Source organism: Apium graveolens, chromosome 3 (assembly GCF_009905375.1).
Source record: "Apium graveolens cultivar Ventura chromosome 3, ASM990537v1, whole genome shotgun sequence".
In the NCBI taxonomy this organism is placed as follows: domain Eukaryota; kingdom Viridiplantae; phylum Streptophyta; class Magnoliopsida; order Apiales; family Apiaceae; genus Apium; species Apium graveolens.
Genome location: NC_133649.1, coordinates 20,494,418 through 20,513,607, shown reverse-complemented (window position 1 = coordinate 20,513,607; position 19,190 = coordinate 20,494,418). Strand labels below are relative to the sequence as shown.

The 19,190-nt window shown below is 37.1% G+C and overlaps 1 protein-coding gene across 1 annotated transcript; it reads right to left on the bottom strand.

Moving 5' to 3' along the window:
- Positions 1 to 4,374: 4,374 nt before the first annotated feature.
- Positions 4,375 to 7,923, bottom strand: LOC141713976 (uncharacterized). Its single transcript, XM_074517526.1, has 8 exons — positions 7,803 to 7,923; positions 7,198 to 7,700; positions 5,875 to 7,107; positions 5,530 to 5,786; positions 5,294 to 5,386; positions 5,103 to 5,188; positions 4,570 to 5,009; positions 4,375 to 4,380 (listed from the first exon to the last, which is right to left on the bottom strand). Exons 1-8 carry the CDS (start codon positions 7,921 to 7,923, stop codon positions 4,375 to 4,377), a joined length of 2,739 nt encoding a protein of 912 aa, XP_074373627.1.
- Between the last annotated feature and the right edge of the window lie 11,267 nt (positions 7,924 to 19,190).

The window sequence follows — 19,190 nt, the reverse complement described above, 5'->3', positions numbered from 1 at the left end:
CATCGGTTTTTAACCGATGTCTATGTAAAAAATGTATGATGTCTTCGCGACTAATGTTAAATGTATTTTCTCATAGACATCGGTTAAAAACCGATGTCTATGTAATATTACACATCGTTTCTGAAAAATTTCTGATGTCTAATTCACATTGATGTTATATAATTGTTTAATGTAAAGTTCAGAAATGTAATATTAGGACGGTTAGGCCTGTTTAAAACTATAACACACAATCAATATTTATAAAATAACATTGGTTAAAAATAAAAAACCGATGTCTATATCTTATTAGACATCGATCATTTTCTAAGTACCCGATGTCAATGTTGATAATAGACATCGATCATTTTCTAAGTACCCGATGTCAATGTTGATAATAGACATCGGTTGTTTTCTAAAAAACCGATGTTAGTATGATAAATAGACATCGGGTGTTTATTTTTAAATTGATGTTATTACCCTGTTTTCATGTGCTAATATTCCTTTATTAACATCGAATATTTTATTTTTCTGATGTCTTTGTGATTTTAAGACATTGCTTTTATATGTGTAAACTGATGTTATTTATGGTTTTTTAACATCGGTTCTAATAACAATGTGATGTCTGTTTCTATTATAATTAAACTGAGCATCTCTGTTTTTGCATGAACCAGAAAACTCCATATGGTAAAATCCAATCAACCAACAATTTTCCATCCAACCAACCAACAATTTTCACCCATCAACCAACAATTAACCCAGATTCAACCAACAACAGCTTTTATCCAATCAACAACCTAAAACATCTACTAGAAAATTCAGAACATCTACATTAACCAACCAACAACAAATATATAGCGAAAATAGTTCTAACACATTGTCAAACATGCATCTTACAAATTCGATCATCAAGTACATTATGAAACCAGAATTTACAGTAGCGAGGCAAGGAAATTTACAATCTACATTTTGTCTTGAATGAAGTCGATAACATCACAGCGAACCTGGTCTAGCTCCTCTAGAGTGTAAGACTTGCGAGTCTTGGTCGCCCACTAAAAATTGAGTAAACCGAAAAGGGAAATCATAAAAAAATGCATCTAAAATGCCACATTCAGTCATACAAAAATGAATGTATGGACCTTAGAAGTAAAAGAAATTTCCCTATCCTCAATAATTTCCTTCATGTACCTCATGACCACAAAACCACATTCAACCCCACCAGGCTGTTTCGGGGATCCCTGTTAAGATAAAAAAACTGGCTTTACAAACTGATTAAATCAAGATTACTGTCGTACTATAAAAATTATAATATAAATTACTTACTACAAGATTCTTGATTTTAGGAGCTTTGTTACCCCTTCCTGTTTGAGAATTAACTTGTTTTATTGTCCTGCATATTATAATGACACGATGTCAAGAGTCATATTTCGAATACAAGAAATAAATGAAAACAACCTAAAAAATAAAAGGAATAATGTTACTCTAATAAAGCTTTTTCTAAATCATCAAAATGAGTTGGATGAGGCAAAGGATTGAGAATGTAAATGTTGCCATCCCATATTATGACCAGAATCCAGTGACAACTGTATTATTATAAATTTACACAAGTCAGATATTTTTAAAAATAGCCTAAAAACCTAAAAGAAAATTAAATTAATAGATTATAATATGCATTTAAAAATACTTACTGATGATTATGTGGCAGGAAGAATATGTGATTTTGATTACCCTCTTTCAACCGACTACCAATATTTCGTTGAAAATCAGCATTCAAATTAAAGTTAACGCCAGGATCAAAAAATCCATACAGGACCACATCATCATTCTTGCGAACCCTCTTAATTGTACTATACAAGTGCCTATACATATGTGGGAGAAATTAAAATTACTAGCAGAGCAGTTGTGCGATAATTCAAACAGATGCTATAACCACGAAAATAAATTACTTACGCCATATACGCAGATATCGCAGCTTGTCCAATCATGTCAAACTCTAACAATGCTTTTAAATTCTCATGCAATATATATATTGTCTTCTCAACTCCAAACACATCGGAATCACATGGAATAGGGATCGATTCCCCGCTGGCTTTCATAAATGTCGTAGCATGTTTGTACAATACCTTGTATTGGCGTGGCACTTTCTTGCTGACCTTGACGTGAGTGAACTCTTGTTGAATTTTATGCACCTCACCCTTGTTCTTTGACTGCGACACATCTCTTTTCTTTTTCTACAAAAAAATGAAAGAATATAAGTAGACATTTATTCACCTAATTAACCCCTATTTTTCAACTTTTATACAACTTTAACAACCAACAAGCACATGTAAATACCACAATTGTCCGTAGGCTGATTAAATTTCGAGGCAGTGCCAAATGTGAACCAACGGCTTCACGAACATGTTCAATTTCACCAGGTATAGGCACGGGAACTAAAACATCTGGTTGGATATGTCCATCAACCGACACACGAGCATGTCCAGGCTTCAGGGGCACTCCATGAACCGAAACATTCATCATCTTCAAAAACAGTACCAAAAGCAACCTTATTTTCGATGCTATCCACCGAAAGCTCACAAATTTGTGGACCCTATAATTGTAAGCAGTAAATTATATAATTACTCTACAATTTGAAGAACCGTATAATTACAATAATATTTGTGAAATATACCTTCTTTTCTGATGGAGGGGGTTGATCATAAGCAAGACAATCATTATTCACCAATATTTCTTTTGCTTTTGGTTCTCCTTCAACTGGTTGGCAACTTGCTCTCTCCGAAAAATTCGGAGACTGCTGATTAGATCCTGTAAACAATGACTTGAGCTCAGCCATTTCCCGCCTTGTTCTTACCAACTCCTCCTGTAGCACTCTATCACGGGCCAACAACTCCGCCTTGGTAATTGCAGGTTTTCTCTCTTTCGGCAGATTAAAGAACATTTTTGGGGTGACGAAACCTCCAACTCCTCGAACCCTGCCTGGATGCTCAGGAGTTCCGAGTGCCGTAGTCAACACATCATCAGTTCCAGATGGTACGAATTCACCCTTCTCCTTCTTTTCGAGTAATTCATCCTAATGCAGATATGAATACACATCAGATCTTAGGGACATATTATGAATAATGAAGGAATAAACAGATTTCTCATTATAATATGTTTTTCTCGATTAAATGCAGTTTTTTTCATAATTTTTACTTACAATTCTGGAAAATACTGCTTCTTTATCTTCATCAAGTTCCTCATCATCTAGCTTTGACTTTCGAGCCTTTTTCCAAAATATTGCCCGATCTGGTTTCTCCTCGGGCTTCAGTTTGCCTTTCTTTATCTGTTTAAGATGAGAAAAAATTAAAAGGTGCTTTATTTGTTGAAGATGAGAAAAAATTATAGCTAGGTTCTTACTTCATCCTCTTGTAAACCAATGTAACCCTTCCTTGACAATCGATGATGATATTTTCGATTACGCACTCTTTCGCTCTGCAGGGTGCGTAGTTTCTGCATCATACAACGAATAATTATATCCAAGTAAATATTCTAAATCCAAAAAGGGTACACTGGCAAAGAAAATACATCCATACCAGCCACTTATCATCTGTCCTCTGCGCGATAAATCTCGTCCAAGCTTCTTGACCCACAAACCGATAATTTTTTGGAGGCCTCTTCAGTTTCTTCTTTTTTTCAGCATATGACATCACGTGTTTAGTTGTTAAATCAGTTTTAAACTGTCTCCACTTCTCTCCTGCAGACTTAAGCACCATAGCCTCACTTTCCGGAGCAACTTTAAATGTACCCTATGGACAATAAAATACACAAGTTTATAAGGCTTAGATAGTAGTACTAAAAATAAGTTGTGTGTGTCAACTATAATTTAATACCTTAATATCAAGCCATAATTTATCTTTCAATTCCCGATCCACATTTGGCCAGCTGTCAATGTCGGTAGGAATCATAGTTCTTGCCAGGTGCCCTATGTAGGACTGTAAGGTACACCTAGTATCTCCGACAGGAACTCCAAACTCATTGTATCTGATTTTAAATCTCTTGCCCTGGGCCTTCCTTACCAATACTTTTTTAAGAGAGGAAACACCTCGTGCAGCTCCCAACCTTCTTTTCGCAGAATTAGAATTAGTTGTTGTTTCTTGTTCAGACTGTTGCTTTTCAGTTTGAGGTTCACTTGGTGCTTGTCCATCCTGATCACAGTGCTCTTCAACCTCCTGATCACAATGTTCTTCGACCTCTTTAACTTTTTTAGATTTGCTTTTGTTGGTTCTCTGTTTCTTTGCCATTTTTGTCCTTCACTCTGAATAATAAAATAAGAAATAATTAGTCACTGAATAAATGAAACTCTACATGAATTAAAATACATTCAAAATTACATATGCATGAATAAAAATGCATTCAAAATTACAACTGGAAAATTTCAAAACAAATACAAAAAAAAAATACAAAAAAATTATAAAAGAAAAATTACAAAAGAAAAATGCATTAGTCACTATAATTCATTTACTCAAAAAAATGACAAAGGAAAATTAAATATGCTGATTAAATTATAACAAGCAAAAAGTACAGAGAGCTAAATTAACAGGATCATTTTTTAACCCAAATTCCCTCAACATTAGGCCTAATACTATGCGCAACGTCTTCATTGGTCACATCAGAAGCAGGGATGTTAGAGCAGAAGGGAGGATGTTCCATGATCGTGTTACCCAAATCATCGTCGTTATACAACTCTTGATAGTCTCTAGTTGTGGAAGTTAACACGATCGACCAAGTAGGATCAACCAGATCTTTAATGTAAAACACCTGGTTGACTTGGTCAACAGAGACATATTTATCCTTCTTATGGCCTTGTCGATTGAAATCCACAAGTGTGAAGCCAAGATCGTTGATCTTTATGCCTTTATCATTCTCTGCCCATTTACACAAGAAGAGTGGAGCTTTGAACTCATGGTAATCCAACTCCCATACTTCCAAGATTATGCCATAAAAGGTCATATCACTCTCAATGGGGTTTAAATCTTTCGCACTGGACACCTGGACTGCCTTAACAACCACAGAAACTCCACTATTTTGAACAACCCGCGCATCATCTCGGTCTTTCGTAAAGTATCAGACTCCATTGACTGAAAAACCTTGATAAGTTAAAACAGAAAATGATGGTTTTCCAGCGAGCCATCGTATCATCTCTGAAACAGCATCGGGATTCCCCTTCATTTCACTACTTACCAATACATAATATTATATAATAAAAAAATCCATCAGTTGCAAACTACAACTAACAACTATTTAAGTAGACAATACACAAAACCTACTTTTTTCAAACCAATCGGCAAATAGCCGATTGTGCTCTCCCATGAGCCAATGAACACTTTTTTTCTTCCCTCGGTAAATTTCATCCAAATACTCCTTGTGCATTCTGAGAATATGCATAAATATTAGAAATAACCCACAAAAATTACATCTTCAAACAAATAGGACAAGTTAATAAAATAAACATACACGATATAGGGATACACTTCATCATTGTTTTGAAGGACATGCAGATGAGCCTCATCTCACTCTTTTTCTTCCATGACCTTTATTATCGCGGCAGATAATGGACCAGATTGCTTGCCTTGCTCAACTGGAATGCCGGCAGTTGTACAAGTCTGGCTCATAAATTCTGTGCAGAATTCTACTGATTCTTCTTTAAGATAGCTTTCTGCCATACAACCTTCAGGATAATATCGGTTTCGTACGTAGCTCTTTAGCACTTTATTGAATCGTTCGAAGGCATACATCCATCTAATAAAATACCGGTCCACATAAACGCACTTCTAGGACCAAGTGGACAATAATATGTAACATTACATCAAAAAATGATGAAGGGAATATTTTTTCTAGATCGCATAAGGTTATTATTACATCTGACTGCAATTTATCGAGTTTCGAGACATCGACAACTTTGCTGCATAAAGCATTAAAAAAGAAGCACAGTCGTATGATTGTGACCCTAACATTTTTCGGGAGAACGGATCGAATGGCAACAGGGAGGAGTTGTTGGAGAAGGATATGGCAGTCATGGGACTTAAGCCCGTATATCTTCAAATCAGACATGGATACACAATTTTTTATGTTTGATCCATGTCCAGAAGGAAGTTTCATAGACAAGAATGAGTTTAACACTTTCTTTTTTTCAACCTTCGATAAAGTAAAAGGGGAAGGAGGCAGATAGGTCTTCTTTTCTCCTACTTGAGGAGCTAAATCATGTCTAACACCCATATCAATCATATCACGACGTGCCACCTCACTATCTTTTGACTTTCGCATATTTAATAACGTCCCAAGCAGATTATCACACACATTTTTCTCGATGTGCATAACATCGAGACAGTGGCGAACATGATGATATTTCCAATATTCTAACTCAAAGAAAACAGATTTTTTCTTCCATGGATATTCCACCTTCTTCGACTTCTTCACCTCTTTTCCAAAACAAAAATCAATTCGTTTCTGACGCGCTAACACTTCTTCTCCGGAAAGGGGTTGACATGCGTTCCCCAACTCTTGTTGTCCGTTAAAGGCCGCCTTCTGCCTCCTATAAGGGTGCTGCCTAGGCAAATAACGACGATGACCTTGGAAGCACATCTTCCTACTGTGACTTAAATATTTAGCCACAGTATCGTCACCACAAATTAGATAACTCTTATAACCCTTATTCACGCAGCCTGACAAGTTTCCATATGCTGGAAAATCATTTATAGTCCACAATAAAATTGCTTTTAGAGTGAAATATGATTTACTATAGGCGTCATAAACGTTTGGTTCACCTTCTTCCCAAAGTTTTTTCAGATCATCAATCAACGGTTGTAAATAAACGTCGATGTTATTTCCCGGCTCATGTGGACCAGGAACTAAAACTGACAACATCATGAACTTCCTTTTCATGCATAACCACGGAGGAAGATTGTACGTTACCAACACTACTGGCCAGCATGTATATCGATTGACTAACCCATTAGTATGCGGGTTGATACCATCCGCTGATAAAGCCAACCTAATATTCCTAGATTCACTACCAAAGGCAGACCACCGGTAATCGATATTCCTCCAAGAAGGAGAGTCGTCCGGATGTCGCATCTTGTCATCATTTATTCGCTGATTTGCATGCCAAGTCATGAGTTCAGCAGTAGAGGGAGATTAAAATAACCGTTTAAATCTTGGAATTATAGGAAAATACCACATGACCTTGGCTGGAACATTGACCCTAAGTTGGCCATTCTTTCGTACTTTCCAATGTGACAGCTTGCAATGAGGACACTGAGAAGCATTAGAATGTATGCCCCTATACAGTATACAATCATTGGGACACAAATGAATTTTTATATACACTAGAGATAAAGTTTTCTTCGCTTCATATGTGTTAGGAGGCAACACATTATCTTTGGGAAGGATCGAGCCAACTGAAGAGAGAAGCTCAGTAAAGGCAGTGTCGCTAATACCAAACCTAGCTTTCCAGTTGTGCAATTTTAACATTGACTCTAACTTTGTACACTCGCTTCCCTCAAAGAACGGTTGTTCCGCATCAACAACAAACCTCTGAAAATCATATGAATCCTTATCGTAATTACCCGAATTAAAAGCCGCTTCACAAACTTCAAAAGTTTCTGATGCAACAAAGTGCTCTATAGGTTGGTCTGAAGCAGGACGTGTACTACCTATAGAAGACCTAGTACTCCTAGTAGATTTTTCTTCATGCCAAATCCAATCAACATACCCCAAACTAAAACCATGATCGTAGATATGTCCCCTTATGATTTTGGTTGAGAATTTTTTAAAATTCACACATCAACCACATGGACAAGGAATTCTTTTAGGATCTTTACAATTTTCTTCAGCGAAAATCAAGAATTCTTCGACGCCAATTTCAAATTCTAAAGAATCCCAATCTTTCGATATCCACGACTTATCCATAAATGAAAATGTATGACCATCAATCTAGCAACCTAACCACCTGATGGTCATTTCAACATCAAAGCGCGAATTAATCAATACAAGTGCACATATTCAAGTGCACATAAACAAAACCAAGAAAGTCAACATTGTTTAACTAGCATAATCAATACAAGTGCACATATTCAAGCGCGAATTAATAACAAACACGCCCTTAAAATATTGAAAGATTTTACACAAATAACAACTAGTACATTCATGGCATCTCATCTATTAAAAGAGAACGATACACTAAATCTGATACATAAACAACAATCCAAATCAAATAATGTATACATAAATAATGACAGATCGGTTACTGGTGAATCCCTTCCTACATAATGTATACAAAAAAAAGAAAAAAAGCAAACAAATAAGAATTTCTAACCTCCTTCTTGAAGTAAAATGTGCAGGCACTGTCAAATTCCGAGACTTGATGAGATAATCTGCAAATGGACAAAATCGAATTTAAAAACATACTATTACTTAAAACTTTAAACGGACAAAAATCGGAAGATATCAACCAGAAAAGAAAAATACATGCAAATATCAAACCTAATTGATATATTTAGGCAAACCTAAATATATATACACAAGAACACAAACCTAATTTATGTTAAAAAAATGCAGATTTATGTAAATATATATACATGCATATTTAAAACAACTCAAGAAAAAATATAAAATTAGAGTACAAACCTTATTTGGATCAACGAATCTCAAAACCTGTTCAAAAAGGAAAAAACCCATTAAAATTTATGAACAAACCCTAATTGAACAAATATAACCTAATCGAACATACAAACCTAAATGAACAAACATACCTGTTCAGAAATTCGGGTTTCTCGTAGACGGATTTTGATTAACTGATAGTGTTCTTCAATTTGGGGTTTAATTAAAACCTATGTACTTATTATAAACTGATATGGTGTGTGTGTGAGATAGAGAGAGATGGAAGAGAGAGGGAGAGAAGCAGAGAGATGGAAGAGAGAGGGAGAGAGAACCAGAGAGAGTGAGCTCAGAGAGAGAGATCAGAGAGAGTGAGAGTGAGAGAGAGAGCAGAGAGAGAGTGAGAGAGAGACAGGAAAAATAATTAGGGGGGAGAAACGGGTTTTTTTTTGGTTAAGGGGGGGGGGGGGGAATATTTGGGGAATAAGGGGGGAAAGTTTCCGCGTTTTTTTTTAATTTTTTTTAAGTTAACCATCGACAACGGTTGTAAAATACAACCGATGTCTATAAAACAAAGACATCGGTTATATTAAAAACCGATGTCTAACTAACGTTTTTCATTTTTGAAAAATAAGTATAGACATCGGTTATTTTCTGGACCGATGTCTAAAATAATAAGTAACATCGGTTTTAAAATAACCGATGTCTAAATGAACTTTAACATCGGTCGTCTGAGCAACCGATGTCTAAGGACCGATGTCTATTGACAGAATTCCAGTAGTGAAGTGCTTTATCAAGCATGTAGACATAATCTGGATGTTTGGAATCTACAAAGCCTGGAGGTTGTTCAACATATACTTCCTCCTCCAATCCTCCATTGAGAAAAGCACTTTTCACATCCATTTGAATGACAGTAAACTTTTTGTGAGCAGCATAAGCCAAAAATATCCTTATGGCTTCTAACCTAGCAACTGGTGCAAATGTTTCATCATAATCAATTCCCTCCTGTTGAGAATATCCTTTTGCAACCAGCCTTGCCTTATTCCTTGTAATTATGCCATCACTATCAGTTTTGTTTCTGAATGCCCACTTTATACCAACAACAGATCTATTCTTTGGTCTTGGCACTAGGGTCCAGACTTTGTTTCTTTCAAATTCATTCAACTCTTCCTGCATTGCTTGCACCCAATTAGCATCTTGAAGAGCTTCTTCCACTTTCTTTAGCTCAGTCTGAGAGAGAAAAGAATTGTAAAGACATTCATTTGAAGTACCTGTTCTAGTTCTGACACCTGCATCAGGATTTCCAATTATCAAATCTGGTGTATGTGATTTTGTCCACTTCCTTGCAGATGGAAGGTTTTCTCTAGAACTGGATGCTCCCCCATGATCCATGCTGTCTTCAATTTCATTTTCTGATGCTCCCCCTGAAACTATGCTCTCTGAGTTGGATTCTTCAGAATTTAGATTTTCAGCACTAGCAGAACTTGGCTTATCAGAACTTGATGAATCAGAACTTGAAGAGCCAGATATATGTTCTGATGTTTCTTGAGATGTGGTAAGATCTTGAGTATGCTCCCCCTGCATAGGTGCATCTTCCTTTGACGTAGTCACCACAGTTTCAATAACATCAGAGTTTAATCCATCAGAGTTTACAGTATCAGGACTTAGACTGTCCGAATTTTCAATATCAGAATTTGAGTCTTCATTTTCAAATCTCAGCTGATCATGGTCAATGAAATCTTCAAGACCAGTAATCTTCTTGTCATCAAAAGAGACATTGATAGATTCCATGACCACTTTTGTTCTCAAATTATAGACTCTGAAGGCTTTTGTGGAAAGTGGATATCCAACAAAGATTCCTTCATCAGCTTTTAGATCAAACTTGGATAGTTGTTTAGGATGAGTCTTGAGAACAAAACACTTGCATCCAAATACATGAAAGTACTTCAGATTTGGCTTCTTTTTCTTCACCATCTCATATGGTGTTTTTCCATGCTTGTTAATGAGTGTTGCATTTTGAGTAAAACAAGCAGTCTGCACAGCTTCAGCCCAGAAATAGGTTGGAAGCTTTGCTTCTTCAAGCATTGTACGTGCAGCTTCAATGAGAGTTCTATTCTTCCTTTCAACAACTTTATTTTGCTGTGGAGTTCTAGGAGCAGAAAATTCCTGCTTTATTCCATAGTTTTTGCAGAACTCTTCCATTATCAAATTATTGAACTCAGTGCCATTATCACTCCTTAAGATTTTCACAGAATCTTTGACCAATTTATCCAGATGTTTGACATGATCAATCAAGATAGATGCAGTTTCACTTTTTGTGTACAAGAAATACACCCATGTGTATCTGGTGAACTCATCCACTATGACCAATGCATATTTCTTCTTTGCAATAGACATGACATTCACTGGACCAAATAGATCAACATGTAGTAGATGATAAGGCTCAAGAATTGATGATTCAGTCTTGCTCTTAAATGAAGATTTTCTTTGTTTGGCTTTCTGACAGGAATCACAAAGGCCATCAGGAGCAAATACTGACTTTGACAGTCCTCTCACAAGATCTTTCTTGACCAGTTCATTTATATTGTTGAAATTTAAATGAGAGAGTTTCTTGTGCCAATTCCAGCTTTCTTCAATTGATTCTCTACTAATCAGACAAATTGCAGAACCATCAGTACTTGTTGAAAGCTTAGCTTCATAAATGTTACCACGCCTGTATCCTTTCAGAACAACTTTGCCTTTAGATTTACTCACAATTTCACAGTGTTCTTCAAAGAAATCAACATGATAACCTCTGTCACATATTTGACTTATACTCAGCAGATTGTGTTTAAGTCCTGAGACCAGAGCTACTTCTTTAATTATGACATTCCCAAGATTGATATTGCCATATCCCAATGTTTTTCCAATGTTGCCATCTCCATAAGAAACACTTGGGCCAACCTTCTCCACAAAGTCTGATAGCAGGGCCTTATTTCCAGTCATATGTCCTGAACATCCACTGTCCAGAACTAGAATATTTTTCCTGTTGCCCTGCAATCACAAAGACCACTAATTATTAGTTTTAAGGACCCAGACTTGCTTGGATCCTTTGGTCTTATTAAGTTTGTTAACATTTGCAGCGGATTTAGCATCAGAATTTATGTTAACATTTTTCTTATCAGAACTTACACTATCAGACTTTGAATCAGAATTTACACTAGAAGGAACAATGGAAACTTTCTTCAAAGAAGGTTTTATTTGATAATAATCATAGTACAAACTATGATATTCCTTACAAGTGTAAATGGAATGCCATAAACTACCACAATGAAAACAAGGATTTTGTGGTTTGTATCTAACAGACTGACTCTTAACTCCTGATTTTGAAGGTAAGGAGTTAATATTCTTATTCTTCCTGCAAAAAGAAGTCAGATGGTTAGAACTTCCACAGTTATGACATGTTTTCCTAGGAGCATCAGGAACAGGTTTATAATCATTGCTTTTATTCACACCTTCCTTTCCATTCCTACTTTTCCTAGGTGATTTTTCCTTGTTTGCATTCTTAACATCTTTCAGCTTATGCTTAAGCTGCTTCTTTGTCATTAAGCCTATGTTTACTTCAGCTGTCTTTTCCTGTTTTAGTTTGTCAGAAGTTAATTCCTCTTTAACTTCTGATTTCTCATTTTTAGACTTTACAGTTATAAACTTAACAGGTTTTAAATTTGGCTTTTGCTTAACAACAGGCTTAATTTCTTCAGTTCCTTTATCATTCTTATCCTCTCCATAACCTAAGCCCTCTTTCCAGTTTCCACTACTTAGCAAATTTTGAGTTGTTTTGCCAGAGTTAGTCCAAGTCCTGATAATCTCTCTTTCCTTTTCTAACTCAGTTTTTAGAGATTCATTCATTTTTAGCAGTTCATCCCTAACATAAAAGGCATCATCTCTATCCTTCTGAGTTTGATGGAACATGACTAACTCTTTTTCTAAGAAATCATTTCTTTTCTTAAAAGCAAGATTTTCAGAAGTTAATCTTTCACATGTTAAAGTTTGATCTCTATAACTAACAAACATGGTTTTAAGATATCTTCTTAACTCATTAATATCATCAGTATGAAAAGCATAAGTAGTCTGAGGTACCTTTGTTTCAGCAGCTTCAGAACTGCTCTCAGCACTTTCTTTATCAGCATTTGCCATCAATGCATAGTTCTCCTCACTTTCAGAGTCTGAGGTGTCTGTCCAGCTTTTATGCTTTATGACAAGAGCCTTGCCTTTGTCACCTTTTAACTTCTTGCAATCAGGAGATATGTGGCCTTTCTCACCACAGTTATAGCATTTAACATTGGTATAATCTCCTCTGTCAGACTTTCCTCCTCTGCCTTCAGATCTTCTAAAATTCTTCTTATCAGAACTTATGCCTTTCCTGGAAAACTACTTTCCCTTCCTGAACTTCCTGTATATAATCTTTGTGATTCCTTTCACCATAAGAGCACACAGCTTCATCATCTCCTCATCAGCATCAGTCTCAGGAAAGCTTTCAGAATATGAGTCATCATCACTTTCAGAACTTGATGACTCAGTTTCAGACTTTATGAAAAGAGCTTTACCCTTGTCTTTCCTTGAGGAAGCTGCTTTGGGGGATTCTTCTGCAGCCTTAAGAGCAACTGTCCTTGACTTTCCTCCTTTCCTCTTGCTTCTTCTTGCTTCTTTGTTCCATCTCAAGTTCATGAGTCTTGAGCATTGCATAGATTTCATCAAGAGTTGTTTCATCAAGATTGTAGTTGTCTCTTATTGTCGTTGCCTTCAAATCCCAGCATCCAGGAAGAGCTAACAGGAATTTAAGGTTTGAATCTTCAAGATCATACTCTTTATCAACCAATGACAAATCATTCAAAAGTTTGACAAATCTATCATATAAATCATTCAATGACTCATTAGTCTTTGAGTCAAAATGTTCATACTCTTGAGTGAATATTGTCTTCCTATTCTTCTTAATTGTTTCAGTTCCCTGACACCTTGTTTCCAGAGCATCCCATATCTCCTTAGCAGTCTTGCAGTTGATTACCCTGTTTGACATTACATTATCAATGGCACTATGCAGTAAGTGTCGTACCTTAGCATCCTTAACAATTGATGCTATATCTTCAGCAGTATAATCACTCTTCTCCTTTGGTACGGTCTTTGCTGCTTCACCTGCAACTGCAACAGCGAGCTTGGTTGGTTTGTGAGGCCCTTCCTTGATTCTATCAAGGTATTCTGGATCTATTGCTTCCAGGAACATGGTCATCCTTACCTTTCATATGGGATATTCAGATGGTCTCAGTATGGGAACTCTGATAGTCTCATACCGACTTTGGATTTGTGTCTTTGGAGGTTCTTCAGTTTTTGTAGGCTTAGTTGGAGTTTCTGTGTCAGACATGATTGTGTTTGGATCTTTAACTGTATGTGTGTTAACAGATTAGCTCTGATACCACTTGTTAGGTCACACACACTGTAGAGGGGGTGAATACAGTGTATAATACAATCAAATCGAACTTTAATATCTTAAGTAACAGAAAACAAACTTTATTGAAACAATAAACTCTGTTACAGTATGGAACTGTTACCTCTCAGTGATGAACAAATATCACGAGAGCTGCTAGGGTTACAATGAATAATCTTCTTGAATATGATAACACTTATAGTGTAAACCCTATGTCTGTGTTTATATACTACACAGTTACAAGATAATCGCTAATTGATATGGAATATAATTCTGCTTCCTAAAATATATCATTCAGATATCTTTTCTTCCAAGTATTCCATTCTTCACGAAACTCCTTCTTCATGCATATCTCTTCTTATGTTTATCTCGATCTTCTTTCCTTTAATCAGCTACTGTCCTTATCTGAACGTCCTTCAGCACTTAAGTTCTGATATCTAACTTCTGATGATTATCTTCTGATAATATAAGTACTGATATCCTTAAGTCCTAACTTCCAGTATAAGTACTGATTAATGGTTAAGTACTGACTTGTTCTGTTAAGTAAGATCTGAAATCTAAACATAAATCATATTAGCCATGACATTATCAAATATATCTAACATTTACTTAATTACCCCTACTTAATTGTTCAAATTCTAATTATTAGGTCCATCAATTCTAATTATAATTGATATTGAAGTCAACTTCCTCTATTACTTTACCAAATTTAATTCTATATTATATCGAACTCTATATTACTATAATTTATAATAAATTTAACTTCTTCTACCAATTTAAATTTTAATTTATATCATGTTCTATATCATTCTAATTTGTTACTTCGGGCTAAATTAAATTTAAACAAACTAAATATAATTCTTAAGATTTGGTTGATATATAATGTGACTCGGGTTAAGATAAAATAGTAATACTGTCAATTCTCCTACAAAAATTATAGTAATGAACTTGGATAAACAAAATAACTTATTTTATTTATCCAGGATAAAAAGAATACATTATACTATTGATTCAGATTAACACAAAACTAAAATAAAAATACAGTTTGACCAACAAAAAAACATATATAGTAATTAATTAGTCTAAAAAATTTATATTATTGACCCGGAATTTAAAAAAAATAAAATTAAACTAAAAATAATTCGTTTAATTTGGTTAGTGTATGAGGCATTGAGCTAAAATAAAATAATGTAAATCACTGATCCCAGATAAATCAAATTAATATTAGACCAAGTATAATTCGTATCCTATTCATGTGAAATAAAAAATCAAATTTTATTTAAAACATAATTTTTTTTAAATACACTTAGAATTTTCAATAAAACTATGTCGTTCAATCAGTAATATTGCTTTATTTCAAATATCTTTATAGAGTTATAGTTAATCAATTAAGTAATCACCATGCTAAAATAATAGTTTTTAAGGTACCAACATAATGGAGACATTATATTTTTACCCTTAATAAAATAATAATTTCATTATAATAATATTTTTCCATTACCAATGTTATCACTCTAAATAAGTTTAAATGTTCTAAAAAGTTATGAACATATACGTTTACTTATATAATTATCATGAAGTAATATCATTTAAATTTAAAATGAACTAAATTAAAAATTGAATTGAAGTATTTTTTTAATAAACCCTATCCTATCCGACCAAGGTTTAGGAAGATTACAAATTTGACTAGATAAATGGGTACATACGCGCAAGTTAACATGTGAATTATCAATATCTCATTATCTTTCTATCACTTGCTCTCTGTAAAACCCTTCTTTTCTCATCTTCATATTTTATATAAACTCTTTTCAACGTAGTAATCATGGCCTTCATCAAAACACTGTGGGATGATGTGCTTTTGAAACTGGATGTTGATACAACTTGTACAACATTACCAGCACTCAAACAGGAGATCGGAAAGAAGTCGGTAATTCTACCCATGATTCAGCAGTTGTATCTTGGGCTGGATTATGGTCTCGACCATGAAGAGATTATAGGTGTTATATCCAAAATTTGGCATTGGAGTGACTCGGGTCAAATGTGGATTTAGTTAAGTAAAGACCGGTATTACATAATGGAAGGTAAGGGCGCGTCCAGGCAAGGAGGACGCGTCTACATATTAGAAGATGTTTTACGGACATGTGATGGTGAAGCATGGGAGTGCATTACTAGTTAAGGACGCGCCCAGTAGATGTGGACGCGTCAACCATGGTGAAGGGACTTGGCAAATGTAGTCTTGTGGCATGTTAAGGCCCGGAGATGCGCCTGTATTTCTTAGGGCGCGTCCTGAGTAATGGAATGCTTCATGTGATGGTTTCTGAGGAGACAATACAGGTTTCATAAAGGTAAGAACGCGCCCAGAGCCTGAGGACGCGACCTGGGCTTGGTCTAAGTATTCTCAATGGTCACTTCAGGACAAAGCTTGTATGGAGAGGAACAATGGAGATTGTTTTTACTAACGTATTTATTGTAGGTACTCTTTGAAGAATTCCCTCCTTGAGACGGTCAAGGAGGGGGATGTCCGTGAAAATCTTGAAGGACTCCAGGGGTATGCCTGATGAATGAAGGCCTCCTCCTGTATTCAACGGGTGTCCTTGTTGGAGTTGCGGGGTTAATATTGGCGTGTGCTTTGGGAACTCTCTTCTTGTATTCAACGGGTGTCCTCGTTGGAGAACTTTGGAGTCATCCTGCACTTTGCACCCAAGAGCTTGGGTTCACCTGTCCTGTTATCTGGTGGGTTATCCTCATTCGGGGGACAGGGATGCGTCCAACACTTGGGGTGAACCGTGGCTATACATGCGTCCGTAAATCAAGGGAGATAGCTGTAGCAGGGTGTTATCCTTGCGCAGGGAGATGCACTATCCGTGAAGTCCTGCGATTACGGATGAGCCTTGGGCCTTCGTGGTTGGGCCTCATAGTTGGACATTCCTAAAGCTAGCGGAAGACGGACTTTGGATGGGCTTCTACCAGGCCTAGGAATAAGAAGTCTAAGCCCATTAGATTTCTTATTCCACAAGAACTACGTCAGGCTTGATCCCTATAAAAAGGGTACGTAGGCACATTGAGAGGGTAAGAAGTTGAGAGCTGATAAGAGAGCCACCACTTACTCTGATCAATCTCAGCCTAAAATAACCACAAACCACCACACACCGCTTGATTTTTCGGGGAAGAACCACCGTCATAGATCTTAATTCTGGAGAGAAACCTCAATCTTTGTTGTTACCAGATTCCTCCGTCAACAAATTGGTGCTTGAAGGAGGGGTGCTAATTAAGATCGTAATCTTAGGAGGAAAAAATATCTTACAATCGTGATGGAAGTTTTTATGATGGAATTGATAGCAGATCTGAAGGAGAAGGCGGGGGAGGCTATACTCGCCATGAACCCTACGTTCCCTGAAATATGGCAGATCCACCGAGAGCTCCGGATGTGGGGGGGACACCTCCGGTTCTCATCAGCAACTCTGATATCTTGGAGCAGCTGTACCGCATGGGGGATACTCTTAATAGTTTACACTCAAGACTGGATACGGTGGAGCATCGGAGAATGAGGAGAGGTCGTCATTTTCCCCATCATGGCCACTCCGTGGGGAAGGCGCCAGTAGTTGAAGGAGATACCCAGGGCAGCGGAGAAAACCCACGAATTACTCCCCGGTGCTTGGAATATTCTGATGATGTAGAACCTATTGTGGAGCTTGTCGATTAGGATACTGATGGTAGGGAAAGGCCTCGCCTTGGTAACCAGGTGATGCCACACCCACATAGGTCTGGGCGTACGATGGACGAGCGTCATCGTGCAGAGAACACTCAAAATCTAGATGAGGAAGGAAGAGATTTTTCAACCTTGAAAAGAAGGCTTGACATAAGGTTGGAAGATGACGATTTGAGGATGATGCTGGTAGAATGGAAAAAGGAAGGAAACGCTGGAGAAGCGAGGCTCCGTGATACAATGCGTGTGCCCCCTACATTCCAAAGGGATGACAGGGTGCGGCACCGTGAGCACGAGCGTGCCCCTCCGCCAGGAAGGCCCGAGAATCACTACCGGGGATATCAGAGGAATGGACGAGGAAGGATGGGATACCAATATGGGAGAACACCCTACAATGGTAGGAGAGATGGCACACCCTCCATTGAAGAAGCTCCTGTCGTTATTCCTGTAGCTTCCTATAGTGCTACGGGTAATGGGTCCAGGGCGCGTCCTCATGACAGAACGGCGGGCGGATTCAAAAAAGAGTGCAAAATAATGATGAAATTCCGCGATGCGGTCAAGAGGAACCTCACGTGCAGGAAAACGTTCAAAATCAAGATGATAACATACCACAGCCGCAACCTCAGGGCGAGGGGCGGTGAGATCCACCGCTACACCCGGGGGTTAATCAAGGGGAGCCACAACAAGTCGCGGAGCAACCCCAACAACCTAATATTCAAACCATTCCTGGAGTAGGGACGTTTAATGTGAACGATCTCAAGAGGTTGCTCAACCATCTTGAAGGAGGAAGAGTAACGACGACTGCGCAAGCTCCTTCTCTTTTTGCTGCTATCATGAGGGAGGCGCAATTGCTTGCAGGATACATGAACACAACCAATGACTTGCGTTTTTATGGGAACTCTGACCCTGTGGAATTTCTGGGGCATTTAAACATTGAGATGGATGTATATCAAGTACCTGATTTGGCTCGATGCTGTCTCCTGGTGGCCACTTTTAGAGAAGGCGCTCAGCAGTGGTTCCAGAAACTTGGTCCAGGTGTGATCATATCTTGAGAACAGATGAAAACTTTATTTTTGACTCAATTTCAAGCTGCAGTGAAGTACACACCACCAGTTACCACACTGGCTAATGTGAAACAGAAAGAAGGAGAAAGTTTGACCTCATACTTCAAAAGGTTCAATGCAGAATCCACTTTGGTATTCCTTACAAACTTGTCTCTGACAACGGGAAGCAGTTCGACAACAAGGAATTGTGACAATTGTGTGAGGACCTGAAATTTAAGAAGGAGTTTGCAGCGGTCTATCATCCCCAAAGTAATGGACAGACAGAGGTCGTGAATAAATAATAAAGCACACCCTTAAGACCAAACTAGAGGAGCGTAAAGGGAATTGGCCTGAAGAACTCCCAAAAGTG

Coding starts and splice junctions, on each gene's coding strand:
- LOC141713976 (XM_074517526.1), bottom strand. CDS start 7,923: ATGGATAAGTCGTGGATATCGAAAGATTGGGATTCTTTAGAATTTGAA. Junction 7,701..7,802: donor AAGAATTCCTTGTCCATGTG/GTTGATGTGTGA, acceptor TTTGGCATGAAG/AAAAATCTACTAGGAGTACT. Junction 7,108..7,197: donor GGGTCAATGTTCCAGCCAAG/GTCATGTGGTAT, acceptor CATGCAAATCAG/CGAATAAATGATGACAAGAT.